The sequence below is a fragment of the Cygnus atratus genome, chromosome 2 (genome assembly GCF_013377495.2).
Source record: "Cygnus atratus isolate AKBS03 ecotype Queensland, Australia chromosome 2, CAtr_DNAZoo_HiC_assembly, whole genome shotgun sequence".
NCBI lineage: Eukaryota > Metazoa > Chordata > Aves > Anseriformes > Anatidae > Cygnus > Cygnus atratus.
This window is the reverse complement of record NC_066363.1, coordinates 8,271,797-8,292,465: the sequence shown is the minus strand read 5'-3', so window position 1 is coordinate 8,292,465 and position 20,669 is coordinate 8,271,797. Positions and strand designations below refer to the sequence as shown.

The window sequence follows — 20,669 nt, the reverse complement described above, 5'->3', positions numbered from 1 at the left end:
CTCTGAAGCTTTTTTTGCACCAGCATTTGTGCACTTATTGCTGCTCTGTCCCAGGTTACTGGGGAGTGTCTGCAATCAAGTTATTAAGAACTGTGAGTAAGGGTTGAATAATGTGCTCATTATGTTACTGATCTTTTATTTTTTTTAAACTTCTGTTGGTATTCACATCACATGGTATAAGCTCCCAGGTTCCCCTCCTGCTCTACAGTAACCTTAGTGTAAGACTGGATGCAAATTCTCCAAGCACTGCACTTGCCTGCTTTGAAGTCCTGTTGAGAAACTTGAGAGTAAAATTATTGAGTACAAAGTTAATGTTGTGATTCTAACATACTCTACAATATATCCAAGGAAAAGGTAAAAACAAAACAACAAAAAAAAAAACCAGCAATAACAAAAAACAGAAACTAATAACTTTTCATTATTACCTAATATCTATGAATACAAAAATAGCTGCACTGGGTCAGATCCAGAATCCATCCAGCTCACCACTGTTACTCTGACAGTAGCCCAATGCAGATTCAGAAGGAAGACTAGAGGTAGCATAGATATAGTCATCCCTCCCCGAAGCAATCACAGGCTCTTGCACTTTGCAGCTTGGAGCTGCTGTCTTCACAGCTGTCTTCCTTGAGAGATGTCTCTGCCTTTGATTTCTCCAGTCATTCTTTACATTTACTCTTTTTGCATCTACAATGTCATGTATCATAAAATCAAAGAATCATAGAATCATTAAGGTTGGAAAAGACCTCCAAGATCATCTGGTGCAAACAGCCCCCTACCACCAACATCACCCACTAAACCAAGTCCCTAAGCACCATGTAGCAAGACCGTTTTCCCAGACAATGGTGTCGAAAGCATGCATGGGGTATGATTCCTCTGACCAGCCCTTGGTGTCCATTTTAGCCTCAGATCTGCACCTTAGAGAACCCTGGTTACAAATGCAGCCCAGGGAAGCGAACACAGATGAGGAGTTTGCTTTGTTCACATCTACATTCACTCGATTGACTCTCACCTTGGTTGACTTTGAAAGTATAAATGAGAGGGCTGAAGGACAGCACGAGAAATCAATGCTTAATAATCAATGCTTATAATGAAGCATTAGATACTGTCTTCTTTAAATGAAATGTTTCTTGAGCTGGGCAGGCTGAATGTGGGGAGATTCTAAAATCCTCCTTTCTGTGGTGTTTACAATTCAAGTGGTGCAGCTTTGTAGCAATTATGTGAGAACCAAGCCATGAAAATGGGCTGATTGGTTAGTATACCTAATTAATTTATTCACTTTTAAATAATTCACTTTAGCAGCAGAAATCAGCTATAGAACTACAGCATATGTTCTTTTTATTAAAATTTACTCTTAGCATATCAAAATTGCTTTTTTTTACTATAGCAGTTCCGAGGGTGAATACTACAAAGAAGTTAGCACTGTCACTGAAATCTTTTGTGATGTTCATAGGCTCAGGGCACTCTTAGAATACTCAAAGAAAGGAATCCAAGACGGGAAAGATGAGACCTTCAAAAGGAGCTAGAGAGTAGAAGTGAAAGAGCACGGAAGTGGATGTGAAAGGAGAATGAAAGCCTCCAGATATATGCCAAGCACCTTGCTCCCAAAATGCTCTCTGTTCAGTGAAAGATTCCTTTTCCAGTTCCACATGATATCAAAAGACTCTGAGCTGTATCTTGATGCGTGTGTGGATCTAATTCACTGGAGGCAACATTTCTATTTTCTGAGATAAGGAAAATATCAACTGAAATTACAAAAGAGACCCCTAACAGCAGGGCATTTTGTGTGTCATCCTTGTGCCTCTGCAGACATCTTCTGAGGGGTCAAAGGACAGTGGTGATGGTGGGCATCTCTTCACAAAGTGAGGGGAAAGCAAACCAGGCAGGAAGAAACACAGAGCATCCCCCATCCCCTGCATGCCGCACATCCCTTCACAGCAATACTGATACTCTTCCACACTCGCACACAAAAATCTGAAGACTCTTGACTTTAAAGACTTGAATAATGCCCTATGATTCATTTCCCTTTCTAAGAAAGTGTAAGGTTGTGGTTTCCTTTTTTTTTTTTTTTTTTTTTTTTTTTTTTTGAACAGAATAGAATAAAATTGAATAGAAGATCCCAGTTTCAAATCTGGGTCGTTAGCTGCCCAAGGAGGAATGATAATTATTGGTTTTAACATAGTCCTGAAAAAAAAAGAGTTCTCCAGGCAGTAAAAGAGATAAAAGGCACTTGTTCAGGGTAAACACAGAGCTGCACACTCCCTGGATTGAGGCATGTAACAGCTAAAAAGGCGAACATTTGCATCAGAAGATTTGCATTTCTGAGTACAGGAACTTCATTGGGGTGCTCTGCATAGAAAGATTTTTTTTCCAGAAGAGGGCACTAAATATATTTTCTTCATATTCCAGTGATTTAAAATAAATAAATAAATAAAAGAGAGTGGAAATCAGAAGAATTAGATTATAAACTCCTGCAGGCAGGGACTGTTTCCTATGTTTCTGTGTAGACACCAGAATTAAATATTTTCTGATTTTTTTCTTTCAAATGTCATTTGAATCAGCACCATATTCCTATTTTGTACTTTATTCTTAACATATTTCCTTCTTTAACATTTTAAAACAACTGTCTATACCTATCACATTGCAACATAAAATGTGATTTTTATTGTTTCTGAAAAATTAGGAGGCAAAATTACACTAAGAATAGGAACTTAGCTATCATGTAATTCTGAAGCTCCTGTATGTTACAGGGAACCTAGTTTTTTACTAAGTTCTTATATATATATATATAATTTATTTTTATTTTATTTTCCCTGTGATTTCTGCACAGCTGCATTTATGTCATTCTTGTTAAATCATAGAAGGTTCCCCTGTGCTTTACTAAGATGGATTTCCATAGAAGTGCAAGAAAGGAAACTGTAGTGGTTCTACTCTTGACTTTCTATCTGTTTTTGATTATCAGATATTTTGACCTTGCACAATTACCTTACATATGTTTTATTCAAAAATAAATTTCAGGACTTTTTTTTCTTAAAGATGTTTTGTGAGTTTTGTTAGAACATTAATCTCTATCAGTCTGTCTGTTCAAGTTAGATCATCTATACTTTCAGAAAAGGAAGTAGCATGAAAAATGTAATATTATCCAAGAAAAAAAAGAAAGTTGTTTTTGTATCATAGTGTTTTGCCCTGAGTCTTTTTATTTTCTCTTCTCTGTTTGATGAAAATCTCATTTGCTAAAGAAAATATTTACAGAGGGAGACTGCTGATAGCTGATACAGATACATAATATACCTATGTCCTCTTGCATGACAGGCTAATTATTTCTGACTTTCGATATTACTCTACTCTTCCCTGGACCTGTGGATTTGCTTTTCAGTTCACTGATGTATATCTGTGTCTGTGAATAAATGTAGGATACAGTTTGTTGGCCTCTGCTACATGACCAAGACTGTCTGGCTTAGTTTGAAGTATTATTTCCTGCTCAGTCACATCTGTGCAATTTGTATTGAAGTCTCCCATCACAAACCAAGAGGCTTAAAATTTAGTCCTAACTCCATTTATGTATATTGTTGGAAGAGCAGCAAGAGTTTAATCCTTTGTTTTTAGTAGGACAAAGTTAAAGCTCTAATTACAGGCATGGCAGAGCAGCTGAAGTCAGCATACTCAAGTTTTAGTGCTCTCCATTCCTTGCAGTTAGTATATTGTTCCAATAATCACATTAAACAACAGTGCTTAGAATAGAGACACAGTAAGAAACTGAGATTTGGTGCATTTTTATTGAACCCCTGCTATACAGGGAGCGTGCATTAACAAAACTGGAATGTTTGGGGCTGGGGATTGTACCTGTTGGGCAGAGCTTTGCCTGTAATTTATGGCAAACATCGTATCATATATTATGGAAGCATTTAGATGATCATTTCGTATGTAACAACTTCCAGCTGAAAATACCCTCCAATAATGGGGAAAGACAGCTAAAAAACTGGGATCCCAATGTGGTTTAGTTTTGTGCTCCAGGAAAGGACTGCAAGGCCACAAGTAACCATGATGACTATCCACAATAATCACAGGGACCCCACCAAGTCCTTCAGTGTTGAGACAATTCTGCTCCTCCAACACCTGCTAAAGACATGATGCTGTGGTGAGCACCCAGTCCTATATTTAAGTGGTGAAAACATTTTTATTTCCCCCTGGATAAAAAACACAGGAATCCTTCACCCACCCAATGTCTCTTTCACAATTACAGTCTCTTAATTTAAACTGGGATCCACTTATCCCAACTGTGCAAGGAACTCAACTACAAAAATGTTCCTGCAGCTCATGTATGAGTGCCCAACCCCAATCTACCGCCTTGTTTTAGCTGGAATTCTTTTCTTTAATTAAACTAAGCCACATCAAAGCAGAAGGACTGTTTGTTAGAGCATGTAGACTACATAAAGGAGCACATTTTCTGCTGGAGTTTGCAGGGATTTGAAACAAACCATGAGGCTCCTCCAAAATAAATTTTAAAAGGAATAGGTTTGACCTGTTCTTCCTCTGTGTTAGTCCAAAATTGGTGCTAACATTACTAACATGAAATGTTCTAGTTAAAGGGTTAAACTTGCCACTAATAGGTGCTTCACTGTCCTGTGCCTGCATCCAAAAATTTCTATTCCAAACACACTATGTATGAGAAATTGGAAAGAGCGATCACCAGTGAACAGTAAGAACAAATATTCCCACCACCTGTTAGCATGTTTACTCAATTAAAATGGCTATCCACCCTCCCATAGTGAGAATTTTTAATTTTTGAAGTATGTGCGGCAGAAAAAAGGATTCTTGATTGCAAGGGTTCTGCAGCTGAAAGCACAAATGAGGACACCTGAGCAGACACTGTTTGCGCAATTCCCTAATAGAGTTTTGAAAACCCATAAATCCCTCCAGAGTTGTGTGGCAAACTTCCCTGTCTCTTTCTGCCACAGTAGATATCAAATATTAATTAGGCTGAACCAATTACTGATACCAACATACAACAGAACTCAGTACATCACTATGGCTGACAGAGATACTGCTACTTCTGCCTGAACAGAGATGCAAACCTAGGAAGATCTCCCAGTTGCTCAGATTTTGTTTATTACCAGCTGTGGTTTATATAATCCAAGGTGACTGTGAAGAGTAGATGCCCCAGGTGGGCTGCAGTTGTCTAGCTCTGATGGTGCCAAAAAGTGAATGTAAGTGTAGAAACAGTCCTGAACCAACCTTCTCTGATGCCTTTGAAAATTTGCTTTTGTCTATCTTATTGCTATTCAGCCCACATTGAAAATGCCAGATTAGTGAATTTATTCATGGTGGGTTTGAGATTTGAAAAGATAAGCCGTCTGTCACAAAGGTTATTTTAAAAAGACTGGATTCATAATTAAAAAAAAAAATCACAACACATTCTCCTTTTAAAATAAACGATTGCCACTAGACTTTCTCAAATAATAGCAACTACTTCGGCTTCGAATACAAAGTAAACTGTTACCCAGAAAATTAACCTCATCTGTGTTCTTGGTACTTTCTTGTTAATACAATACTTCTGGACACACAAGTCTTAGCTTTTGTTATGTAAATGGAACTGGAGCACTTCTTATCATTATCACTACAAACAGGATAAAAAGTATATTATTAAACAAAGATATTTACTCTGATAATCTTGACTATTGAAATAATGTGCCTCAAAACAGGACCTAAGAATGTAAGGTGATTCAGAAAACAGAAGGACCTCACTTTCTCCCCTGGCTCTCCAGAATCACCTGGCTAAAAACTCCTGTAGGCATGATCAGAAAAATGGTGCAATTTCAGAAGTTATGAGAATTTCACTGAAATATTAACTATTACCTCAAAGATACGAGGAATGTCTATTCTATAGGAAGCAGTTGAAGATGTTATTTTTAAGAAAAATACCCAAGATTTAGCAAATCATAATAGATTCGATGAGTCTATGTGGTTCCATATGGATGAGTCTATGTGGTTCAAGTGCTCCACTTGAAAATTCTACTGGTTTACAAGAGCCAAAAATTAAACAAATCACTGAAATGGGTAACTTGATTTTATGGAACAAATATCCTTACTTTTTTCACTTTACTATACATTATCACTGTTCCTGAAAACAAAGTTGGGTGGGAATGCAAAAAAGGAAAATTAAAATATATTTATTGCCACCAAAAGAAAACAGGTTTATTCAAAACTATTTCTAGCACTGGTAAATCTGTTTCAATTAAGTAATAAATAACATAGCTAAAATATTAGCAGTATTACTTATAATAACTATGACAGTGTCTAATTTTCAGAGGCATATTTATCATAATAATAGTGTTCACCTAGCTCAAAAGGATGTTATGAGAATTCATTAATATTTATACCCATTAGTGTTTTGGAGATAACAAGCATTATATTATCTTAATTTTTACATGCCTAATTAAAGCAGTTATGAGGTTGTAATTGGAGCCACAAGCGCAAAACCTGTTCATTCTACATAACAACCAGACTTGGACAAATAGTAAAAAAATACAACAACAGTAATGATAGGCTGCTTTGGAAAAATAACCCCTTTCTAGTTCATTCATGCTTCAATACACTGTCCAGCATTTGGAGTGGGCCTTCTGAGGCCTCCTTGGTGCCACTTCTCCAGCTTCTCAGTTGCTCTCTCCAAACCCATGCAAATTCTATAGCCCAAGAAAAGACCTCTTTAATGAAACAAAACTCAGTTGTTGCTTAAATCCCTGTTGAGATTTTATGCTTCTAGCTCGGAAGCCACTGAGGTTTCTGCCTCTAGCTCAGGAAGGCCACAATGAACTCTCAAGCTCTCTGTCTGAAGCATTAACCAAAACACACCACAAACAACCATTTGTAAAACATCGTGACATCTATGGCAACAAGCAGGATGGAAAGAAGTACTAAAGTCACCACAGAAACTACTTAAAAAAAAAAAAAGTATTTGGACCTCCTTTAATTACAATGATGATTAATTCTTTGCAGCTTTCAGCATTATAAAAAATTCATTAATTTAACTACAAAATAGGTAATAGGCTCTGTTGTATCAGCTATAAAAGTCTCTAAGCCCTAACCGTTGTTCAGAAGACTTAACAGTTTGGTCCGTATTAATCAGCCAGGATTTCCTGTATGTAATTGCTCTTAACTAGCTCACACACAGTAATGAACTGGTAAATTGGAAAAGAAGAAACAAAGCTTTAAGAAGAATTGGACCACTTTATATCCTCTCTTGCATTACAATGACAGCTATTCATAATAAAGGCAATTAAATATTCTCTATTTAATGTCTAGCCACGTCACTCAAGGAAATCACTTTTCTTCTCATTTACTTTCCTCTGCTTCTTCTATCACCATTACACAAACTCCTCTATTCGACTACCACAGTAATCTACCCAAGCCGATAGTTTTTTTTTTTAATCCTTGTTATTGTAACCCCTCAACTCTCCAAGTCACAGAAAGTCAGCTTTGGCTGAACCTTGATTTGCCTGAGTTTTGGGGTTATTGAGGTCTAAGGGTGAGAGTTCCATATGCATGTTTCAGTGAAGGACAATCTGAAATCGAAGTTTCCCTATAGGGGTATTTACCCCCCAGTTCTTTCCCAAAACTTCACTCTGCTGTTTCACTTGCAGGCTGGAGCTTTCTTTAGTATGAGGAAATAAAAACAGACAAACAATAGAAATGTTACAAAAATATTTTAAAGGCAAAGAAGCCTGGCATCTTCTCTATGACCTTTCTAGAGAAAAAAATGTACCTTCTGTGGTTAAGGTGGGAAAAGCTCCCTATTAGCACAAGGCTTATGCAGAATATTACTGCCTGAAAGATTAAAGTTCTGGAAATAGAAGCACTACACAAATGAGTTCAGAAGGAAAGCTGGCAGCCTGACTGGCCATGCTGCACCCACAGCAGCCCCACAACTGCCTGCCAGGCTTCGTGGGAGAAATATATATAAGGAGCACACTTTAATTCATCATCCTCCAAGGTGATGAAGTGATACAACAGGAAAACACACACCGTTTGCCTCAATATCTTTGCAGGACGTGTCTGCCTGTTCAGGGCTGTAATGTGTGCGTCAGTGCCTTCACCCAGACCCAACACTGAGCAGAGATGTTCCTGTGCAAATAAACAGCCAAACGCTAGCAGAAAGCCATTACTTCCATGAAATTACTTTGTTTGTAGTGTTTTTCTTAAAAATAACTCCCCTCATTTTAGTGACACATGATGCTTTTCTATTTTGATTTTCACTCCTAGCAGGTATTAAGAATGGAGGTTGAATCCATTTATATTATAATTCTGATAAATGATTACCTCATATGATATATATTAAGATACTATACACATATGTAAATGCAGCACAAGTGTATTGTGTAAAAATAATGAAAACATCTACTCTCAGAAACATCTAAAAGGTAGCACATTACACCTTTAACTGGAAAAAAAAAAAAAAGCAATACATTCTGACACCTATAAAAAACATACACAATAGGTTCAAGAAATTTCTTTTTTTTGACTGCATGTGTAGAATTAAACTTTAAACAAACATCTTTTGACAACTTATTTCCTGAAATTTCCTTTTGACTTTGCAACAAGGACAACTGCCCAAGGCTTTGCTAATCAATTTCTTGCATTGCTGAAAACAGTGTAATTTGAATTTTGGCCAAGAATACAGTTTCAGAGATAGAAAATATGAAAAACTAACTAACGCTCACTTATTTGTAGCCACAGTCTTTATATCAAGGAAGAAGAGAGCTGAATAAGTAATTTAGCAGTTATTGCCACTTTAATAAACAAAATGCTACCCAGCATGGCTTAAGGATGCAATACTCAGGAGTGAATCTTACTATCCCTCTATTGGTATACTTTTTTCAAAAACAAAGTTTATATCTTTTATAAACATGGATCTTAAAGAAAAAGAAAAAAAAAGTTTTTTTTAAGTTTAATTTTGTTTCAGAAAACCATTTCAGGAACTCTTGGTATCATAATCTCATATATGAATCTTTGAGCAATATGCAGTGCTCTCTTACACTGAATATGCATCTAGTCATGTCCTGATATCTTCCCAGAGGTTCCATTTCCAGCTTTCCACCTTGGGTTTTCCTTTCTGGAGGAAGAGTTGGTGTGGGGAAGGTAACAGGCAGCTGTGTGCTGCTCCTCTCCTCGCCTCGCCTGGCCTGGCCTCGCCTCGCCTTGCCTCGCCTCGCCTCGCCTCCCTGGAACCTTCAGCACTGCAAACCCCATGTTTCGTCTGCATCCCAAAAACACCAATCTGCAAGCACTGAGATGTGGCGAGGGACATGGAAGAAATGCATCCAGCTCTTTCCATTCCCATCCTCCACCTCCTCCCCTGCCTGCCTCAGGCATTTCTCTGCATGTTGAGTGTGAAGTCTGGGCTGCAAAATCCCCAGTGGTGGAAAAAGGTTGGAGTATTTAGGTTTAACTTAATATTTCCACATCCAACTCTTTTGAGAAATCTGTTAATCTCTGAGGAAGTGACATTGCACCAGCAAAGATCTCCCCTTACCCACCCCTCCAAAAAAAAAAAAAAAAAAAAAAAGCCTTTATGAATTATCCCTAAAGTTTCCAACACAGTTTTATCTGACCTTTTTCTAGCACCAGGCATGGTTCTCCTGACTTTTACACTGTGAGTCAGGAATAACTCCAAAGATGACAGCAGAGAAATCAGATGAGCAAGAGCCACAAACTCTGCTACCTCAAGGACCAACAAATTTCCCTTGGTTAGCAGCCCAAACTAGATCTATTGTATAGAAAAGGACTTGCAGTTGCTAGTGAATTAATTATTTTCATTTTGAGGAATTGGTGCAATCCTAAATTATGGAAACAAAATGTATGGAGCTTATAGTTTATCCAAGTAGTACAGCATAGCCATCATTCAAACTTTTCAGATCGTATACCAGAAAAAATTTAAAAGAAAGTAAATATTATTCATGCCCAAGAACTGCTTCCCTTGTGTCTGGTTCTTTGGGCATTTAAAAAGGACTCGTTACACTTTTCTCTTTTGAAGTTTGGTAAAAAAAAATCACTCTAATCTAAAACTTAGAAGTAACCCAGTGGTGATTTCTTACAAATGATTTATACCAAAACCTCTGAAGAAAAGGATTTATAATGAAAGTGATAGCTCAACCCTAACTGCAGCACTGGGAACGGTGACACCATAATTAATGTATTATTTCAGTTGTGGGAGACACTGACAGTTGCTTTTTGTTCTTGGGAAGAAATTTATAGTGTGACTGAAAAAGGCACCATGGAAAAAAAATTACACAGAAGAGGAATAGAAATCCTTGTAGCAAAGACATGTCCTTACAATCCCCCTCCCAAAGCCTATAAAATTCTGTCAATGACACTATTTCCTCTATGCTGTAATTTATACCTTTCTTCTCTACTAGATGGCAGTGTGACATGCTTTCAGAATATTCAAGTGAGGGGTTTTCTTTCTTTGTTTCATTGGAAGCAATTAATTTAAAATAGTATCTTATTGGCATAGAACTGGAAAAAAAAAAAAAGTCCACCACTAGTTGTGTATTCTGAAATCAAATCTATTTACTTACTGGTTCAACATTAAAAGCAAAAAGTGCATATTCCCGGTCAGGTGACACTTCATATCGAACAGCCTTTAAGGAGACCTAGAAAATAAATCAGATATTAAAATAAATAAATATATATATATATTTTTTTAATCCATTTTCAAGCCAATAACATCTAGAACTAATTATTATGACCATCTTTCTAAAGATGAAGAATATTGTCAGAATAAGTGTCTTGAAAACTAACATTTTGCATCTCTGTTCAAAAAACAGATGTGTTATTTGGACAAATATATGGTCCCATAAGAAAAGGTATAACTACACTGTGCCCCAGACCAGGCAGCTAGCTCAGGCAGAATTTTCCTTACAAATCTACTGCACAGTGTTTGGTAGGCAGCAGTAGTGGGAAATTGTGATAAATAACTACTTATTCATTCTTTCTCATTCCCCACAGTCACTGGCCAAAGAGCTGGAGGTAACAAAGTAAATACCTTCAGGAGCAAATTATTAGTAAAGGGACACCATTGCCTGTACCGGTTAAGACCCTGGGGAATCCTATCCTGTTTTCCCCAGTCAAGAAAGTCTTTAAGATGCTGTGGTGATCAGCTTTCCTGGTGCACCCTGATCTGGGCTCTGCAAAAAGCTGCACTGTGAGTCTTGCTATCAAGAAAAGAAGATAAAATATCTCAGACTTGTCAGGAATTTCATTTTCTCTGCTGCATTTATTATTTGTATGGTGTAGACATCCTTCTTCCTTTCCCAGTGTTCTTTAATACACAGTGCCAACATACATGGCACCAATGTCAAAGACAGGTGCCACTGACACACCACTCATCCACTGCCTGTTAAGTCTTATCCCCTCACCTAACAAACTGGGTGCAAGTCATTGAGAGGTTCTCTGGTTGCAGAATGGGAGGGGGAATTTGGGCTTCAGGGAGATGCACAGTATCCCATGAAGAGAGACCTCCCGATATTCAGCAGGGCTGCAGGTGGTATGAGGTGGGACAATATTCAAAGGTAGAGGGGATAGAGAGGCCACCATGGTTTGGGATGGAGGGACGTCAGCATGAAGGCAGATTTTGTTTACTGATATGTTACTGACATGAAGAAAGGAAAACAGTCCAAGGTAGCAGAAGTTATTCTGATCCATGAGTGGGCAGGAAGAGGACAAAGGCAACGTGACTGAATGAGGTGTAACGGTGGCTCTTGTACTGGGACTTTTTGGGTGAACATGGAGGTGATGTTCTGCAGATTTATTTATCTAAAGCAGGCAGCAGGGAGGTCATGGCAAGAAAATGTAGAATTGTCTCATAACACTGTGCTTTTCTTATGAATGGTAAAAATTGAAGATCAGAGGAATAAACAGAGGACAAATGGAATTAGCCTGACTTCAGTAGACCTTGACATTAATGGAAGTCAGCTTATTCTTTTACCAATAGAATGGTGAAAACACTCTTCACAGAGAAAATATTATACACAACAGATACAAGAATAATCATTACGTGAAACCAGGGAAAGTGAGAGATCAACAGATGCTGGTTCAAACCAATATATCATTCTGACTAGTTATATATGTATGAAACTGACTTGTTATATATCTATGAAAAGAGGATATATTTTTCAACACTGAGCTGCACTGGCCCTACTGGCCCTAGGTTAGTGGCACTTCAAGTCATGCCCCTTTAGGTTGACACAACTGTCAAAAAGAAAAAAGAAAAAAAAATCAGAACAAGAACGGCAGGATTGAAAGGAAATGGGTTATGCTCTGGTAAACCAACAAACACACAAACAGAAAGCAAAAGATTGCTTGTGTGATGTAGCAAAGGATGAAGGTTAAATGGCAGCATGTGAAGTTTAAGGTTGGGTCTTGCAGTACTAATTCAGTGAGGAATTTATTGTTTCATTAAAAAAGATATATGTGTAAAAGATATATATACATATATATAAGACAAATACTGTACTCTAGTTTTGTACAAGTTGTATACTAAATTTTACTGCAAAATAAAGTCAATCTGGAATCTTGTTTTAAGTTTTCTTTGAATTTACTTTTATTTTTTGAAACTAAGCCACATCTACAGTTTCTAAAGCTGTTTTCTTCTGCAGCTTTTGGGTTGTTACTATAAATCTGTTAGCCATTTTCTACTTTTGGAGCTTTGCAAAGATATTGCATGAAAAAACAAACAAAAACAAACAAAAAACAACAACAAAAACCAAAACCAATGACCAAACAAACAAAAAAAATATCAAACAGCAAAGCAACAAACAAACAAACAAACTCTCAAGTTGACCAAAACCTTAGGCAGGCATTGCATTAGCGGTAATTTTACCAGGACAAGATTTATATTTCATTATTGGAGCAACCATAAGTGTATTTTATCTCAGGAATCAGCTTTTTAATGAAATATTGAAAACACTCTGACATTTAATGTACTATCTTCTTACAAAAAGCTGGCTTCATCGGCTAAAAAAAAAACACAATTCTTCAAAACACTTTCATTATTATAAGTGATATCCTGTTTTAGTTGTTAATTTATTTTCTTTTAATTCATTTTGGTAACAGCTTACTAATTTATTTCCCCAGTGAATTCTTGGTGTTTCTATCATATACAAACCACTATGATTCATCAACAGTATTCTTTAACACCACAGAAATCACATTTCAAACATCAGGCAAGAAAAAATATCAAACTCACATGTTAAAAAATAAGTGTTTGCATAGAGTAATGCAGAGAATACTACAAACTGTCAGTAAATATATCAGTTGTCTTTTGTATTAGGCATGCAAAGACCAGGATTACATATCTTTCAATTACATGATATGGAAGACTAGCTTCAAATATCTATATGATACTTTCCAGTAGTATGAAAGAAACTGAGATTGCAAAATAATAATGAGAGCTGGAGTTGAATTTCAAGTTCTCTCTTGTTGCTTAGCCCATAGTATTACCAGCGTATTGCTTCTCCTTGACAATACATGAAGTTGAAACCCAAGTCATTTTCTGCTTTACTGATCCAACTGCAAGAAAACTGAAATTCTGCTACTTATTATAGGAAATACTCACAATTTTTTTGTTTTCTATTAATACTGTTGAATTGTTAGTTTCAACATTCCTCAGAATCACTGTGCCATTCTGGTTTCTATAAATGAATTCATTATCTGCAAGGAGGAAAAGAAAAGATCATTAAAGTCCGAAATTGTCTGTTTATGTAGAACCTGACAATGGAGTTGAACCAAAAGAACAGCTGGGAGCCTTCCTGTAAAGAACACAGATTTTTTTTTTTTTAATGCAGCCATTTCTGTGACATTAAGGTGGCTTCCAGGGTAGTCATCAAACAACACGGTTAGTGCTCGTCACCTGTTTCTTCTACCACACTTTCCCAGAGCTGAATGCAAGCAGGTGCCCTGTTTTGACTGTACATTCACAGACAGTTCTGCTGTTAGTGTAGAAAAACAAGGTAAGAAAAAATTCCTAACACTTAGGGTTTCTGAGATCCTTAATCTCTGTGGAAGTTTGTTGGGCCAGATGCCTAGGAAGTTCCTGAAAGTTAAAGGCAACTCACCTTCTAATACAGCAGATTTTTAATCCTATATTGAACAGATCTTCCAACTCTGCCTTTTGTTCTGCTTACTAATATCACAAGGTGATGCATGAGAAGAAATTGCTATTTCCACATGCTACAAGACAAATCACCTTGCCCACATTGCACTTTGGGTTATCCCAGCACTCATGACATCTGGACAAGGGCAAGAACCCCCTGCAGCAGGTGCTGCACAAACAGGAGAGAGCCACCAGCATTCAAAGCTCCAAACCTACTTGAGAGAAAGGCTGGGGCAAATGCATGAAAGAGATTCCAAATGAGAGTTGGGTGGCAGGTCAAAGGTTCAGGATGAAAAAACGTTACAACAGTAGAGGGCTGTGACCTTGTCAGACATCATAAACTGAAGTTCGAGCATGATCAGTGCTTGCATGCACTGCCCCCCAGATAAAAGATAAAACCAGAGTCACACACACGCGGCCATTAAAAGATTCAACACTGTTTCTTGACACAGGAGTAGGCTTACTGCTTTTTTTTTTTTTTTTTTTTTTTTTTTTTCAACCTGGCTAACTAAGTTAGAGAACTGATGGATCCTACCCAATTTCTGCCTCTGGTTTCAGTTAGGGAAACAATTCTTCATTGCCTACCCTCACTGTGACTACCTGAAAATGGCTGTCATGGTGTATGGTCATGGTGTATCCCACGAGTGTTACGGACACATGAATGATTAAACATAAACCATGGGTTGTCCTGGGATGAGTCAAAGGCAGGTCTAAATCCTACAGGATTCACACAAGCGAATTCACACAGTTCGCTGAAACTTCAACCCGCCTGAAACCCACTGAGGACAACATTGGGTCCACAGACCCTGTTCTTTCAAAACTTTGGCATGTTCCCTCCTTACCCATGTTTCAGTCTCTCTTTTTTTTTTTCTTTTTTTTTTTTCAAACAGATGACCATCCTCCTCACAGTTGTTAACCATCTTTGTAAAATACTTCAAATGTGCAGATGAAAAGTTTTTACACTGTATATATTATTAATAATAAAACAGTCATCTCTTTCATGTCACTGGTTTATAACTAAAATCAAGAAGAAAAAAATCATTTCTGAGAGTGAGGTGAAGCAGATTCTTCAAGGCTAAATTGTTGATGCAATATGGATGATATTTTCCAAATAACAAACTCTGAGACTTAAAATCACCTCAGCAGCACTTCAGAGTCATGAGCAAAGTTCTCAAAGCATCTCTTCCTTTTAATTATGGCATAAATTTTATCAATATCTTTAGCACTGAATAAAAACTGCAGGATCTGAATTAGATTAAGACTTGCATTTGAGACCAGAGTAATGAAGAGAGCTCTTGTTCAGATATGACAGTATTAAATTTTTGTCATTAGTTCTGTGGTGTTGTTCAAGGGCATGGCATTTTCATAAGCATGCTTAATTATATTCAGGACTTTAAAATAGTGCTTCATATGATTTATGACTAAACAAAGATTTTTTCAACCTGAAAAGGTACTGATTGAACAGAACTAGAACAGAAGTCCAAAAAGTCATAAGCAGCATGGAAAAGATAAATAATGAATGCTTGTTCCCTGCCTCTTCCAAAATAAATATTAGGAGGCATTAAATAATGACAGCCAGTGGCAAGTTCAATGCAAAGAAAAGGGCTTGCTTCTTCACACATAATGTAAGCAAGCTGTGGAAGTCACAGTCCCTGACTATAGTGGGTGTCCAAACAAGAACTAGAAAATTGGAAGAAAAACCCAGAAAAGATTATGTGTTGTGGGGGGAGACACTTTTTAGAAAGTCCTTGAACCAGAAATTCCTGGTCACCAGAAGCATATCCCAAATTATCATCATGAGAAATGTGCTCACTTTTTAAAATCTTTGCTAAGCATTTGCTCATGTCCCAGCCCAGATACCATGACAGACGGACAGACGATGTCTGGGGTTTGGTCCAGCACAATTTATTTACAGCTTCAACCTCCAGCCTCTGCGCCAGGTCCTGAAGAAACACCTTTGTGCCAACGATTTTACAGTGATGTGATAAAAGGTATTAACACTCCCTACACACATTTCCCTTTTATATATATCCTTAAGTCATTAACACTGAAGCATCATTTGTTGTATGAGGAAAATATACAGTCTATATTTTTATTCTCAGATATTCCAGAAAACATGAATAACTGAGAGACAGGATATTACCTAATTATCAGGTATTTTGAAAAAGATTACTGCTTTAATACTCATCCCATGTCAGCAAAAGTTTTTTTTTTCTTTTTTTTTTTTTTTTCCCCAATTACATTCCAAACTCTAAGTAGAAAAAGCTCATTTTAAACATAGCCAGCAAAGCATCTGGATAATTGCAAGCCTCTCAGAATATTTTCTAATTACAGGAAAAACTGACAATGAAAGTTCACCCTTAACTCAAAGTTCAACACTCAGGTAAAAAAGTTTATTAATACAATGAGTCAGTGGCCTGTTAATACTTGATGGAACTTCCTTGAGCATCACCTGAACTGATGGAAGTTATTTTACTGTTCACAATTACATTACTACTAAACTTTTATTGCTCCCTATGCTCCTGATTGCATGTATTGCAAAAAAAATACACTTTGATAAAGTATGAAACTTTAAGATGATTACACAAAAGTTTCTCCATAGTCAGAAGTAGGCAGTGAAAGAATTTTTCATTATTTTATAAAGTGTAATGAGCTTAAAATCAGGTACTAATCCGCTGCGTGTACTTCTGATATGAATAAGAAAGGATAAACGAAGCAGCACTGATTTGTTAGGGCAGTAAATCTTGCTATTATATTCAATACGAGCCATCAACACAGCATCTGAATTAATGAACAGAAAATTGGTCTGCTTAAAAAAAGAACAAATTGATCTGCATTATACTCCAAGCAAAACATTGTGAGGTTTAGCTGGTCTGTAAGTATTATCTTAGTCCTCAAAAGAATCAGTGAATAATATTCTTGGATTTCTGTTTTGAAATGTGTGATTTGTTTCAGTGAAGGAGCATTTATTTAAATGGGACATACCTCAATCAAAGACAAAAAACAGTGCAGCAATCTCTGTCTGTAACGAATTCTGTCCAGCAAGCTGATGAGGGTTTGCAGCCTGATTTATAGCTGTCACCACAGCTGATAAAGGTCATCACTGCATCTCATTTTTTATACCTGCCTTTCTTTGGGGCTGGTGTTCAGTGTAAATGATGCTGAAAAATGTAACTTTCAGGCTTAAAGCCATTTATTCCATTGTATAATGAATTTCTTCAACAGCAGAGTTCACTCCGCCAGCTCCTCCCCCTCTCTCAACTTCCAGGAAACTGTCTGCTTGGTGGAACACATTATGTGCCCAGAGTGTAGGCACAGACACGTAGTCACACTTACAAAAGTGACTGATTACAGAAAGCAGTGATTACTAGAAATAACAGAGCAGCCTCAGTGCTGTACAGTCAGTGTGGAGGAATGGGAGCTTCAGCAATATTTTTTTTAAAGATAAAGCAAATAAATTAAATTGGGAAACCCAAGCCCGATGATGTATTTGCAGTGTCAGAGTTTCCTTGCTTCTTTGTAAACATCTTTTTTAAATTTGGGCAGGAAACGTGAATACAGAGAAAACAAACTGAGCAGCCAGGAGCTCCTGTCCCCTGCTATTGCTGGGCTCATGAAGCCTCTCTTTTGGGGTGAAACAAGTCAAAACACTGGCATTAATTTCCTGAGGTTGTGCCAGGGGAGGCTTAGACTGGGTGTTGGGAAGAACTTCTTCATGGAAAGGGTGGTAAGGCAGTGGAATGGGCTGCCCAGGGAAGCGGTGGAGTCCCCATCCCTGAAGGTATTTAAGAGATGTGTGGATGTGGCACTGAGGGACATGGCTTAGTGATGGAACTCAGTAGGTTCCATTTGGGAACCCCAAGTTATCAGCTCAACATGCAGAGGCAGCCCAAGCAGCCAGCAAAATACTGGAACACCAACAAGAGAGCAAGATATCTCACATCATTTGCCATGATATAAAAAAAGGGAGTACAATAATTCATTGAAAAAAATCCTTTATTGATAAACTGACAGATATTAAATGAAATAGGAAGGCTAATTATTTATCATCCCTAATCCAGTGCTGCTCTATTATGGATATCTAAAAGGGGCCAGGCTTAAGTCAGCCACTGCCATGGTTAGAGGAGCTGGAGGAGCACTTGCTATGAGGCAAGTGGGTACAACACTAAATAGTTCATCACAGAGGACAAGAAGTTCAGGGACAGCTTTACCTCTGGAAGGAGTTAGTTTGACTTCTGGCAGATGCAAGGAAGCCAAAGGAATTACACCCAGCTACAGGAACACAGATTTGCATTGGCGTCAATGCTCAAGAATTTATGGCTGTACAGCTCCTGTGAGAGTCTGTAAGCACACATCATTAGAGAAGAGAGACTGGTTTGTAAGATAATAGCAAGGCAGGCCTGTGTTTGAGGAGAATTTTCATTATTTGTCGGAGATTATGGAAAGCAGAAAACAGAATTCTGTGATAAAAGACTTGGGGTGGGGGGGAATAAGAAGTTAAATCCATCTCTAGAACATGCTGTTAATAAAATCATAATTTTCTATTAGTTTACCAACTGATGAAAGAAAAATAAGGAACAAAAAGTGATAAAATTCCCATGCAGCAAATAGCAGGAACAGTTAGTGAAAAACAGAAGGCAATATCAGGGTTGTTAGGAGAGCTCCAGTCATTTAGAACCACAGACTTAGAGGAAAAGGCAACTTCTCAAGTGCTGTGGCTTCAGATCAGCAGACATGAAAGATAATTGAGTGAGTCTCAGTCTGATGAAAGTCAGCATCGGGGGAATTATTGTTCTCAATCCCTAAGATTAAGGGAGATTGGTGAATAAGAGAAACCTAAGTCCTGAAGTTGTTCTGAACTGTATGAGATAAATGAGGCTCTGGATTGTGGCGTGACCAGCGAGGCTAGCAAATGAATTACGCTGTGACCAGAGGGCAAAGGGCAGCATGCCCTGCGGGAAACAAGGTGGCATTGCAATGGGCCATGTGCAAGACTGTTACTGCCATGGGACCAGGCACTATTTAGTCATTTCTCACCCCTGCAGCTGTAGCAAGATATTTTCCTACCCTTTTCAGTGGGGTTAGAAAACCTGGAAGAGTCCTCTGAGCTTTGCAAGTGAAAATAGCGCATCCTGTTCCACGCAATGAGGCCAATTACTGCAGCTGGAAACAGGTGAAGAGCCCGATGTTTTCATCCCCTCTTCCAAAAAAAAAAAGCTGTCGTGGGGTTTCTAATGGCCCAGAGCACTGAAGGCTTTAAGACACAGGGGCATTGCTCGGCAGCAGGCGCTTACTGAAATGCCTGCACTAGCCGAGGGTTTCTCAGAGCCCTCCCTGGCAGGTGTTGCTCAGGCACAGCACCCCAGCAGCGACCAGCTCACACAAGATAATAGGAAGGAAGCATACAGCAGTGAGGCTGTTGGTTTTTCAGACTGAGTTGTTGTTTTCAGGCTGGAGACTCTGCGTATTATAACCACATTCACTCAAAAAAACTCATGAAGATGAGGCAATGGAATTTAAAAAAAAAAAAAAAGGAAAAAAATGTTATGTTTGTGTAGCATCCTAAAAAGTTTTCAGTGAGCCCCAGCACTGCAGATGGAAACGAGAGTAGGGAAAAGAGTGGGTGGGCTTCTTGGGTGGGCTCGGGCACCCCACAGCCCTCACCCCCTGCACACACACCGGGGCCAAAGAGAAGGGTCAGCCTCGATAAAGCAAATCCAGATCATCCACAGCAGACCTGCAGCACACAGGAAGAAAAATACCATCTTGTAATGATGCCAGTGTTTGCAGGCTTGGGGGTGGCTGCCGTTTTGTGTTGAAATTCGGTATATCACCATGGGAACAGCATCAAAACAAAAGCAAGCACCCAGACGCGGGCTGGGCAGGGGTGGGTGTTCACTGCTGGGACTGCCACATTCGCACCCACAAACCAGCCCGTGAGGCAAAACCCTGGGATGAAGCAGCCCATAAGTGCTAGGCAAAGCAACAGGCTTATACTTGATGCAGAGACATCCGAACAGCTCATGTGAGCATCTTGTGTGGCAGGTAATTGTGGGAAGTTTAGGATTTTCTAGAAAAAAAGTGTTTTCTGTGTGACAAGGGGGAGGAAAAAAGGGCAAGCAGAAGTGAAGAGGCTGCTGTGTGTGGCACCAAGATGTTAAAAAAACAACAACAAAAACAAAACAACTTAATCCTGCCAGCTGCAGTCCACTGTGTTCAGAGACTGATATTCAGAGAAAGAGCCTTGGACTCTGGGAAATAATGGAAGCAAAGAGGAAAAACTACCAAAAAGGGTAAATGGAGGAGAGAAAAACTGTCAGGAAAACAACAACAACAACAACGACAGCAAATGTTAACAAAAAATACCAGACACGGAAAAAAACTTGAACATGATATGGGGGGGAGAACAAAAAGCACAGCAAGGCTTAGAGAAATGTTTTCTTGCCTCTGTTTTCATGAAAAGGGAAATGGTGACTTATTTAGTGGGCCTGCAGGGTGACTGTCTCACTTGGGGCAGGATCTG

General features: G+C 38.3%; 1 protein-coding gene across 1 annotated transcript in view; it reads right to left on the bottom strand.

The window, feature by feature from the left end:
• Positions 1-20,669, bottom strand: part of DPP6 (dipeptidyl peptidase like 6) — a 408,025-nt gene that overhangs the window by 124,171 nt on the left and 263,185 nt on the right. Inside the window, exons 4-5 of the mRNA XM_035554362.2 lie at positions 13,610-13,704; positions 10,572-10,646 (exon numbers count right to left, since the gene is read on the bottom strand). Coding sequence (XP_035410255.1) covers positions 10,572-10,646; positions 13,610-13,704 — 170 coding nt within the window. The remainder of the gene's footprint in view (positions 1-10,571; positions 10,647-13,609; positions 13,705-20,669) is intronic.